This window comes from Nilaparvata lugens, chromosome 2 (assembly GCF_014356525.2).
Source record: "Nilaparvata lugens isolate BPH chromosome 2, ASM1435652v1, whole genome shotgun sequence".
Classification (NCBI taxonomy): domain Eukaryota; kingdom Metazoa; phylum Arthropoda; class Insecta; order Hemiptera; family Delphacidae; genus Nilaparvata; species Nilaparvata lugens.
This window is the reverse complement of record NC_052505.1, coordinates 58,608,667-58,620,717: the sequence shown is the minus strand read 5'-3', so window position 1 is coordinate 58,620,717 and position 12,051 is coordinate 58,608,667. Positions and strand designations below refer to the sequence as shown.

The following is a 12,051-nucleotide window of genomic DNA, read 5'->3' as shown; positions in this document are numbered from 1 at the left end:
ATTAGAAATAAGTTGACCATCACCACCAAATTATTTAACAAGAAAGAAACTAAGTATCTAACAGTTATGAATCCATATCCACCTAGACTTTTCGGTCAACCTAAATTACACAAAACTAATGTTCCTATAAGACCAGTGGTATCTTTTGTTAATTCCCCCTGCTCAGAATCATTGAGAATAGTCATTTCAAAGATAAAATTGTTTACTGGTTTCGATATGTTGATGATATTGATGATATTGCTTATGGAAAGGAAGTAACAGACAACTAGACAATTTTCTTTCCTATCTGAATGGATTACATCAGAGTATAAAATTCACTGTAGAGGTAGAACAGGATTGTGTATTGAATTTTCTAGATTTAAGAATAGATCATAGCACTGGTTTTCACAAGTATTCTATTTTCAGAAAACCAACCCATACTGATGTTATCATTCCTCTTCATTCTTGTCATCTTATTTCTCACAAACTTGCTGCTTTCAATAGTATGGTCTATAGAGCACTAACAATACCTATGAGCCATCATGATTTTGATATTGAGATCACTAAAATTAAACAGATAGCTGTCACAAATGGGTATGAAGAAAGTATGGTGGACAGATTATTGAGTAAAATTAATAGAAAAATTTCAATCAATTCTAGCTTTGTAGGCTCAAACTGTGAGGAGAAGACTTGGATAACAATCCCATATTTAGGCCTTGTATCTGATAAAATAGGTAGGGAATTGAGGAGGAATGGATTTCATGTTGCTTTCAAGACCAAACCGATTTTAAATAGTCTATTTAGCTGGAGTAAAGACAAAATTGATATTTGGGATAAAAGCGGGGTGTACAAACTTAAATGTGATGATTGTAATGCTTGTTACGTGGGTCAGACTGGTAGAAGTTTCAAAAGTAGAATTAAAGAACACATCAGAGATTGGAATAAACAAAATTGGGATTCTAACTTTGCAGAACATTTGATAACAAATAATCACAAGTTCACAGTTAAGGAGAATGTTGAGTTTCTGCATGTTAATAACAAAGGCAGATCTTTGAATATTCTAGAGGCTTTAGAAATAACAAGAGTAATTAAGGAAAATTCCCAGTATAGTTTAAATGACCAGATTCATTTCAACCAGTACAACACTACGAATTTAGTTTTATCATAAAATTGTAAGCATACATTAGTCAATAGTTTTTCCATTTACATATTTGTTTTATTATCTTTCACACTTGTTTTCTTGGTTCTTATTTTGTACTCAAAGTAAATTTTATTATCATGGCGATTCTGTTGCTTAAGCCGCCATTTTGTCACACCGTTGAGGGGGAGGAGACTGTCTAGCTAGGCCAATGGCAGGCGTTCATGCCCTCGACCAATAGCAGTACTCGCCTACTAGTATAAATTCTGCTGCTCTTGTATTTAGTTTTAGTTTATCAGAGATTGACAATGGTGTAATAACCAAAACCGGTCTTTCTAATTATCAATAAATCAGTGGTTTTTTGACAATTTCTTAGTCTTTTTTTATTCAATTTATCAATGGCGTGGATAAGTATGTAAAATAACTTCATTATCGTCAACACTATCAGATGAAGGTAACCGCGTAAAAACCTCTGCATGATGAATTAGACTTCCTTTTTTGTGAACTATTTTGTAAGTATAGGCTGACAATATTGTTGCCCAACGTATTAATCTGGAAGATGCCATGATTGGAATATTTTTACTCTCACCAAAAATCGTCTTCAATGGTAGGTGATCACTAAAAATAGTGAAATTACGGCCATACAAATATTTATGAAATTTCTTCACCCCAAATATGATTGCTAATGCCTCTTTGTCTAATTGAGAATAATTTCGTTGATAAGAATTTGAAGTAGCAGATTCGAAAATAATAGGACACTCTACCCCATCTACAATTTGACTTAGAATTGCCCCAACCCCAAATGAGCTAGAGTCCACTGACAAAATTAGTTCCTTGCTAGGGTCATACAAAACCAACATAGAAGCTTCAGACAAAGCAGTCTTACATTTAGAAAACGCTATCATACATTCTGAAGACCATACCCATGGCTCATTTTTCCTCATAAGTTTTTACAATGGCTCCAGAATATCAGGACACATGTGAACAAAAGTTCTATAATAGTTGAACATAGACACAAACGATTTCAATTGAGTCAAATTTTCTGGTGGAGGCATTGATATTATTTTCTCAATTTTAGTGGCAGATGAACTTTCACCATTAGCAGACAACTCAAAACCCAGAAACAATAGAGAATTGACAAAAAATTCGGATTTTTGAACATTCAACTTTACATTATATTAATTCAATCTTGTCATTACTTTATTTACAGTTTCTTTACAAGATGCTAGATCCTTACCACCAATTAAAATATCATCTAAATAAGGTGCAACATTATCAATGTCTACAAGTGTGGATTCAATTACCGATTGGAAAATAGCACATGCTGATGACAATCCCATACATAAACGATTATACTGATACAACCCTTTTATTGTATTGACTACTAGCAAACTTCTACTAGCTTCATGTACCTCCAACTGTAGATAAGCTTCAGTCAAATCAAGTCTACAAAATACTGTACAGCCTGAGAAATTATTCAATAAATCTTCAGGTATAGGCATAGGATACTGATCTACTTTCAAAAATAGATTCTTCAAAGTGACCTTAAAGTCAGCACACATCCTTATGCTACCGTTAGGCTTTGAAACAAGAACCATAGGACTAGCCCACTCTGAAGTTTTAACTTTACTTATTATACCTTTTGATTCCAACCTATCCAATTCGATACCCACTTCATTTCTCAATGCATGAGGAACAGTATAAGCTTTATGAAATACTGGTTGAACATTCTCCTTTAGATTCAAATTTACTTTAATATTACTAATCGGTTTATCATTGTCTATCATTGAAAAAACTCTAGGATATTTTGCAGATAATGATTCTATATAGGCCTACTCATCTTTTTCGATAGACATACAAGATTCGACATTTTCAGGATTTGGCAGTGATAGCATCTTATCACCCTAATTAGGTTCGAGCACTGACAACCAGTCTCGCCCCAATATAGCAGGACATGACAAATTTTATAAATGGAAATTTTATAATGGAGTATAATATAAATTGGAAATGGGACAGTTTTGGGCATGAGCCTGTTGTGCCTTTCCTCATGTTAAGTATTTGTACACAATGTAAATAAATAACTAAATAACTAAATTGTTAATAATTACAGCACATAACATTTTTTCAAATTTACAAATCTTACCTTCACTTTACACTTTCCAACTACATCAAGCAAACGGTTACTTACTCCTCTTATTACACCATAATAAGGTTTAACTTTTGACATTAATATTGCAATTCACAAGCTACTTCATGACTCAAAATTGAAATAGAACTTCCAGTATCAACCAGAAATTTCACTGATGCACCATTGATCACAAGATTCACAAATAACGCCTCTGAATGAGATTTTGACACAGCGGTAGAAACATTAATAAAACTTTCAACACAATTCACTCGTTGATCGTTACAAAACTCAGCGACATGACCCTGTCGACCACAATTGTGACATACCCAGCCTCTGGCCGGACAATTTTGTGGCGAATGACGGTTGAAACAAAATCTGCATCGCCTCTGCTCTCTGGACCCTTGGGAAGGTGACTGCGAACGGTAACCTTGCAATGACGAGCGGTCTCTATTTGGAGATGGTGAACGACCTCGATAGGGAGACGATGGACGTCGGTTGGTATTGGATTTATATGACTTATAATTCCCAGCTGCAGACGACATTGCCAGTCGATATGATGGAATTGAATTAGAGCGAGTAGGACTAATACTCTCGGTTTTTCTGGAATGTCCATTATCAAAAGTTGTATATTATTTTTTGGATGAAACCATGAAAGAATCCAAATTGGCGCCGGATATTATGACCGTAGACCTCTCCACCGCGTCCATCTCAAGCACAATCGTACATGCCTCTTCAAAAGTCATTGAATCTTTTTCCGATAAAAGTCGACTAACCATAGACATTTGTGACAGCCCTGAGACAAGTCTATCACGTAAGGCTTCATCTAAAAAATCACCAAACGCACACGTAGTAGCTTTACGTTTGATTTCGGATATGTAATCTTGTAGCGACTCACCCACTTTTTGTTTCCGTTGATGGAACAGGTAACGTTCAGGAATAACCTTACTCTTCGTGAAAATTTTGTAGTTAAAGCCTTGACACATTGTTCATAAGATGCTTTACTCAACTCTGTAGGTGCTAATAAAGTTTTCAATTCAGAATACACAGACGAACTTAAATTGACATATAAATGGCTTTTTCGCAACTTTTCTGGAGTTTCATTAATTTCAAAATACAGACCAAGCCTCTCCACGTAGATGGAAAAGTCTTCCTCGTCAGGATTAAATAACGGAGGTTTCGACATCGTACATTCGTGTTTAATCCTCGTCGTCAGATAATATGACTATAAATAAATAGACTTTCTAGAATAAATCACGCTATTTAATAACATTTCATGAATAAATAGACTTTCTATAATAAATCACGCTATTTAATAACATTTCACGAAACTCACAAAGCTCAGACAACAACAGACAAGACTCCATCACAAGACAAGTCTCCCACTCCCCTCTCCCACAGCACACAGGCTGCCAACATAGCATCCAGTACCTCCTAAATACCTATTTAGGAGGTCCTGATTTATCGCGGAAAAATTTATTGGGTACTGCTACTTACTTCAATCGGAGCTATTCCTGGAAATATTATATTATTAGCCGTCAGGGTCGCTTCGCTCGCCTTATCCGTTTAGTCTGGACCCCCGACTAAATCGTCCCAACATAATGATTAAAATATGACATAACATTAAATGTTATGTCATAACACACCTACCAAATTTGAAATTTTCAAATTTGCTAGGTGTGTTCAGTTGGCCCTTTAGAGGCGCAATAAGAACGGATTTGGAAAAATTTCCAAAGATACGCCCAAAATCTGCGTTTTTTAGCGTTTTCTCAGCTTTATCGAGAACAAATGAACAGAAAATGTTCAAATTTACTACAGAAGCTCAGCTGGGGTGCAATAATGTTGTGTTAGAAGGAATTTGAAATAACGCCAAAGATACACCCAAAATTAGCATTTTCTCAGCTTTTCTGCGTTTCCTAACATTTTTCAATAATTGATAGAAATAATATATTTGAATGATAAAGTTTTAGTTTTACTTTTAAAGAATAAAGAGTTGACGAGGGAAACTCACAAAGAAAACGATTTTACATACCGACTGCGTTTTAATCACCATGACAATGCTGCCACCATAGTTGTTCAAACACATAAATAATATTGACATTACAATAGAAATAATACAAAATATATTTTTACATGAATTATTATATTCCAACACTCCTCCTTAATGTCAAAATGTTTCAACAAAAAATCAGTTTACATCTAAATTGTTATTTCTTAAACGATAATAAAGATTTTAATCAGAATTACTTGTTAGAAAGTCATCACTTGTATTACTTGTTTTACATAGTCACCAACATATCTTTAAACTTCAAAAATTTGTTACTCAATAATGGTTTAGTAAATATGTCAGCTAGCTGTTTTTCTGAACAACGATATTTTATTTCAAACATGCCATTATGAAATTGTTCGCTTACAAAATGGTACCTGACATCAATGTGTTTACTTTTCCTGTTCATTTGACCTGATTTAATTAGCTTGATAGCACTTTGATTGTCCACATTAAGTACTGTATTTATAGTTTTGTTAGTCAATTCTGAAAGAATAGTCTTCAAATATTTTAATTCTTTACAACACTCTGCAGCCGAAATATACTCAGCTTCTGCTGTGGATAAGGCAATAATTGGTTGCTTTCTAGAGCTCCAAATAATTGGTGCTCCTCCCAACAATATAACATACCCACTTGTGCTTTTTCTATCATTTAAATCACCAGCATAATCTGAATCACAATATGCTTCAACTTTCAATAGATTTGACTTACAACTGGGAAAAAATAAACCAACATCTTTTGATCCATTTAGATATCTTAGGGTTCTCTTAACATTTTGTACATCTTTAGCACTAGGGTTATCTAAGTACCGGCTTTCATAGTTGACTGCAAAAGACATGTCAGGTCTTGTTTTGTTAGTTAAGTATAGCAAACTACCTACCGCCTCTCTATAGGGAAAATCTATTCTAAGCTTTTCAATTTGGTCATTTTTTACTATGGGTGTATTTTGATATTTACTGCCAGTCATACTAAAGTTTCAAGAACTTTCTTAGAATAGCTTGTCTGTGTTACAAATATGCCTTCTTTGTTTTGTCTTATTCCCAAACCTAAATAACTATCTGGATTCTCATTTACTGTCATTTCAAAATTTTTCATCACTTTTTCCAATAGATTATTCATTTTAGTTTCATCCTTGCTCATCAAAATTCCATCATCTACATGTATGGCTAAATAAAGTTCATTTGAACTGTCTTTGAAAATGCATTGATCAGATTTTAGTTGATGTAAACCTTCTTGCTTTAGAAAAGATGTTAGTTTTTTATTCCATCGAGAAGGGGCTTGTTTTAATCCATAAAGGGCTTTCTTCAATCTACATACCTTTCCTTCTTCATCACCAAATCCTTCTGGAATTCTCATAAAAATTTCATCATCTAATTCCCCATACAAAAAAGCAGTTTTTACATCAAATGTTTGGATTTTCAAATTATCCTGCGCTGCAATTGAAAACAAAATTCTTAATGATGCATTGTCTACAACAGGACTAAAAGTATCTTTAAAATCGATTGAACCTTCTTTCTGTTGACATCCTCTAACAACTTACCTAGCCTTTTACATCCCATTATCTTTTACTTTGAATACCCACCCACTTGTTAAAATTTCCTTTCCTGTAGTTTCTTTTTCATCAACAATACTCCAAGTATTATTCTTTTCCAAAGATACTTTCTCTTTATTTATTGCTTCCTTCCATTTTTCTCTGTCCTCACTCTCCATGCATTCCATAAATGTTAACATTACTTGTCCATCATTGTATCTAGCAGGTAGTCATATTATTTCTTGGTCTCAAACTATAATGTTGATTCACTTCTTCTAATTGATCCTCATTCACCATTCTGCTTCTTGTTCTCTTTCATTCATCTCATTCCCGATCTCTGCTTCTTGTTCTCTTTCATTCATCATCTCTACTTCTTGTTCTCTTCCATTCATCATCTCTGCTTCTTGTACATTTTCTTGTTCTCTCTGATTTTCTAAATCATTTCTATTTTGTCTACATTTTACAAGCATTTCATTTTGGTCTTTTACAGTTTCATTTGAATAGAACATTTCTTCTTTTTCATTAAACAAAACATCTCTCGAGATAAAAATCTTTCTTTTTACTGGATCCCATAATCTATAACCATTTTGGGCATATCCTACAAAAATTGCCTCTTTGCTATGGCTGTCAAGTTCTTTAAGTGGACCTAATACTTTTGAATGTACTTTAGAACCAAATATGTTTAATTTACTCAAATCCGGTTTTCCACCATACCATTTTCCAGCAGGTGTTGTATCAATACTAACAGTTGGACTACGATTTATAAGATAGACAGATGTTAATACAGCCTCTCCCCACATACTTTTGGGTAAATTTGAATCAAAAATTAATGCTCTTGCTTTTTCCATTAATGTTCTGTTCATTCGTTCAGCAGTTCCATTTAGTTGGGGTGAATAGGGTACAGTATAATCTAGCACAATTCCCCGTGATTTACACCAATTTTTCAAGCAATTAGATACACATTCCCCACCATTATCACACCTGATTTTGGCAACTTTGAGATTGAAATGAGCTTCAGCTTCATATACATATTCTTTCAAATAAGTAGCAGTTTCATTCTTAGATCTTCACAAATAGACTTTACAAAAATGACTGAAATCATCAACACATGTCAAAAAATATTTTTACCATCATGAGTTTGTGGATCAATAGGACCACATAAATTTAAATGCATTTATCGCGGAAAAATTGATTGGGCACTGCTACTTCAATCCTGGGAATATTATATTACTAGCTTCTCGCTTCGCTCGCCATATCCGTTTAGCCAGACGTTTAGTCTGGACCCCCGACTGAATTGTCCTAACATATGATAAAAATGCTCAAATGAAAAATGCAGGCGAGCGAAGCGAGCCTGCTGATCTCACTCTTGGACGATCCAGTCGGGGGTCCAGGGGGCGGAGCCCCCTGGCTAGACGGATATGGCGAGCGAAGCGAGCCTGACGGCTAGTCTATGATAAATACTTTATTGGAGACATCCTGACCCTCAGTTGCTTTTAGGCTATAACTTATTGAACTATTTACTTGAGTTAGAAAAAATGTTTTACTTTGAGCCTTATTACGTAAGTAACAGTCTTTTTCATTGTGATTAGTTTTTTTACAGATTTTACATGACTTGTTATCACTAGACCTATTGTTTTTTCAAAAAACAATCCTTTTCATAATGATTTGACTTTTTGCAATAAGTACAAAATTTTTGTTTAGACCTGTTATTTGGGCAGTTATTACGAATGTGTCCATATTCATTACAGGAGTAGCATTTTGTTGTCTTACTATTGGAAGTAGAAGCCTTGATCTTACCTCGTTCTTGTCTTACTGTTTTAAAAGCCAGAGATTCGCTCTCACCTGACCATTTAATTTCTTCTTGGAGAAGTCTAGCCTTTAGATTATCCAAAGTCTTTTCCGTGTTTACTGTAGAATCCCACACACTTGAAGAATGTTTATACTGTTCTGGGAGTACACTCAGTATTTTAGTAATCACCATTGTTTCATCGATTTTCTGGTCAAGTCTGTTCAATTTGTATGTGATGTTTTGAATGTATGTTAGGTTACCCATCATGTCTTTATCTGTAGAGAACTTGCATGTATAAAAGTCTTGAAGAAGAGCACATTTTTGTTGAGTTGTGTCACGTTTAAATAAATTTTTCAATGTGTCATACATTTCCTTGGCACTATTACACAATATAATATGAATTTTTACATCATTGTCCAGCGTCATCAAGATGTAATGTTGAGCTTTTGCATCTTTGTTTTTGAAAATCTTAATCTTATCAGCACTTTCACCCTGTTGTTCTGAAGTTTCAGTTCCATCTATCACATCCATCAGATCTTTAGCTTTAAGTAATATTTTAATTTAAAATTCCCACATAGTGAATGAATCTGCATCTTTCAGCTTATGCACATAGTTCTCCCCGTCCATCTTCGCCATTTTGAGGTTACCTTTTATTATTATTTTAAGAGAAAAACCAATAATCACTTTTCATGTTTCTTGTTTTAAGATTAAACTTTTTACTTGTTTTTACGTTTTTGGCCATTATCTGGGCCCATAACCTGATGAAGTTTTAGTTTTACTTTTAAAGAATAAAGAGTTGACAAGGTAAACTCACAAAGAAAGCGATTTTTCGCCCCACTTGGATGTAATGAGCTGGTTTTTGTGTGTCATATGGAGGCCGAAAATGATTGTTTTCTGACCAGGCCGGTAAAAGTTTTACGGCCCTAGGGCTGTAAAATAACTTTGAAGTCAGCTGATTCTGATTTGATGTGAATGTGTTTACAAAATGGTTTATGAAACGGAATCAGTTTATGCTTCTAGAATTGAATAAGTATTCTGCAATAAGATACTATCATTTTATTTGGATGAATAAAATACAGATAAGATATATATTATAAACTATTCAAATTCGAATTTCAGAGTGGGATGGAACTTCTAACCTAAACTTCCGAAGTCAACGACAACAAGCATTGTTGACATTGACATTCAGATTGGCCAAATTTTAAGTGTGCTAAAACAGCTGATCAAAAAACTTTTCATTATTTGTGTTTATTATTCAAGAATCAAAACATTTATTGTCATTTGGAAGAATAAAAAGTATAAACTCAACCTTTTACATAATTGAACATAATCTTTTAGGTCATTTAGACAAATCAGAATAAAAAATAAAAATACTTGGACAATTTCCTGATATTCAGATTACCTCAGATTTGCTAGAGCTATGATCTTCCTGCTTTGCTTTTGGAAGTGCGTAATAAACAATTATTCTCATATTTATATTGTTTATTTTTCTGTGTGGCGAAAAATAATGTTCTCACCATGGGCAAAAATGTTTTTCCGGCTCTCAATCTTTTCTAGTCCTCGGCCTACGGCCTCGGACTTGAAAACCGATTTCGAGCCGGAAAAGTTTCATTTTCGGCCCTAGGTGTGAAATATACTATTACATACCGTCTGCGTTTTTTTGATCACCATGACAGTGCTGCCACCATAGTTGTTCAAACACATAAATAATTTTGACATTACAATAGAAATAATACAAAATATAGTTTTACATGAATTATTATATTCCAACATGTTGCACCCAGTTAAAACATGTTTTTACTTTTTGTTCATATAATCATTAAACATTGGTTCAATATGAAACCCCATTTGAAGGTACTAATTTTAATATTGTTTTCCATTAACCATTAACTCACTAATCATTCATAAATTGGCTCTTCTCAATAGAAGTAGTCTATAATTATTGAGAAACTAGGCTACAACAAAATAAAGAGAATGAGTTGCTCTGTTTTTTATATTATTCCATTCCATTACAAAAAAATATATTTAATAGTGTAATTTCACTAGTATATAATCGTCTTGCTAGTAGTTTTAGTAGTTGATTTAATAGTCTTACCAGTAATAATAGTACCTATACAGAGTGGGTGAAAAGTCCAAGAAAGTTTTCATACTATATCATATACAAAGGTAATTTGACGGTGGGTGTGATTGGTGATCAGGGGGATCCTACTAAAATTGAAAATACTACTTAAGCTTCATTTACACTGGAGTTAATAACACAAGTTTTTAACATTTTTTTATCAACTGATATCAATTACAAAAGTTAATAACATCATATTGAGCTGCATTTACACCGGAGTTGATAACATGAGTTATTAATAAAAGATTGTCAACTTGACTGAATCAACAAAAAAATTCTCTTGAAAAAAGTTGATAACTCGTGTTTTCAACAGAAAATTCCTTGTTATTAACAAGATTTATGTTATCCATCGAGAGTCGGTAACTTTTGTTAATAACAGGTTACTATCTTATTCCCCAAAACCCCCTCGCCCAGCATTCCTACCATACAACTATACAGCTGTTCCCTAATAACTACATCTGTAGACAAAACACGTGACAAAGGTATTAACTTTTGTTGATAACAAAACTAGCAGCAAGAAGAAAATGTTATTAACTTATGTTGAAAATTTTTGTTTTAAACTCTGGTGTGAACGCATTATAATCCACTAGCAGAAACCCATGCTCCACAAGGATCTATTTTAAGACTTGACAAACTGAAAACCTGATGTAATTAAATTTTGAAGAATTGAAAATAGGCCTAATATCCTTGGTTAATTAAGAATCTACATGCAAAATTGCAAGTTAGTTTCAGTCCAGTAGCTTAGACATGATGATGACGATGATGTGTCAAACGATGATGACGATGATGCGTCAAACATAATTTTCCTATCCCATACGTGTTTAAGCCAGCTCTTTACTTTATTATAGATAGTTAAAACGACTGCAAGAGATAGGACTGTGGAACAGAATAGTGGTGAAACTATGATAGCGCCAGTCAACTTGTTAATAGTTATTAATAGTGATAGTGCCATTATTAATAGTCAACGCTGAAAAAAGACAGGCTCAATCACCAGGAATACTATAAATTCTATGAGGGACCAGTAAGCCATTAATTTTGTCACCAATAATCACTTCCACTATGGACACTGGATACATTATGGACAATCAATAAATCAATACATTTTAGTAATTCAATTCAATTCAAAAATATGTATGAAATTTATTAGCTACAGAATAAAAAACTTTTGATTGCAGTGACCCCTACTACTACAATATGAATAACCATTTGGATCAAATATAAGGAATTATTCACATCTCTCATCAACTTGTACTTTTCATTCACAAAATATTAACAAAAAAAAAGAAGTTATATTGAATGAACTCATGGCTAAGGTTTGCGTTT

The 12,051-nt window shown here is 33.5% G+C and overlaps 1 protein-coding gene across 3 annotated transcripts in view; it reads right to left on the bottom strand.

Annotated features, from left to right (window-relative positions):
- LOC120349567 overlaps positions 1–12,051 on the bottom strand; it is a 61,195-nt gene that overhangs the window by 2,918 nt on the left and 46,226 nt on the right. The window contains exon 1 of one of the 3 annotated variants that reach the window (XM_039419953.1): positions 4,141–4,686. The exons of the other annotated variants lie outside the window; for them this stretch is intronic. Coding sequence (XP_039275887.1) covers positions 4,141–4,428 — 288 coding nt within the window. The 5' untranslated portion in view covers positions 4,429–4,686. Of the gene's footprint in view, positions 1–4,140; positions 4,687–12,051 lie in introns of those variants that run through there. 3 annotated transcript variants of the gene reach the window in all.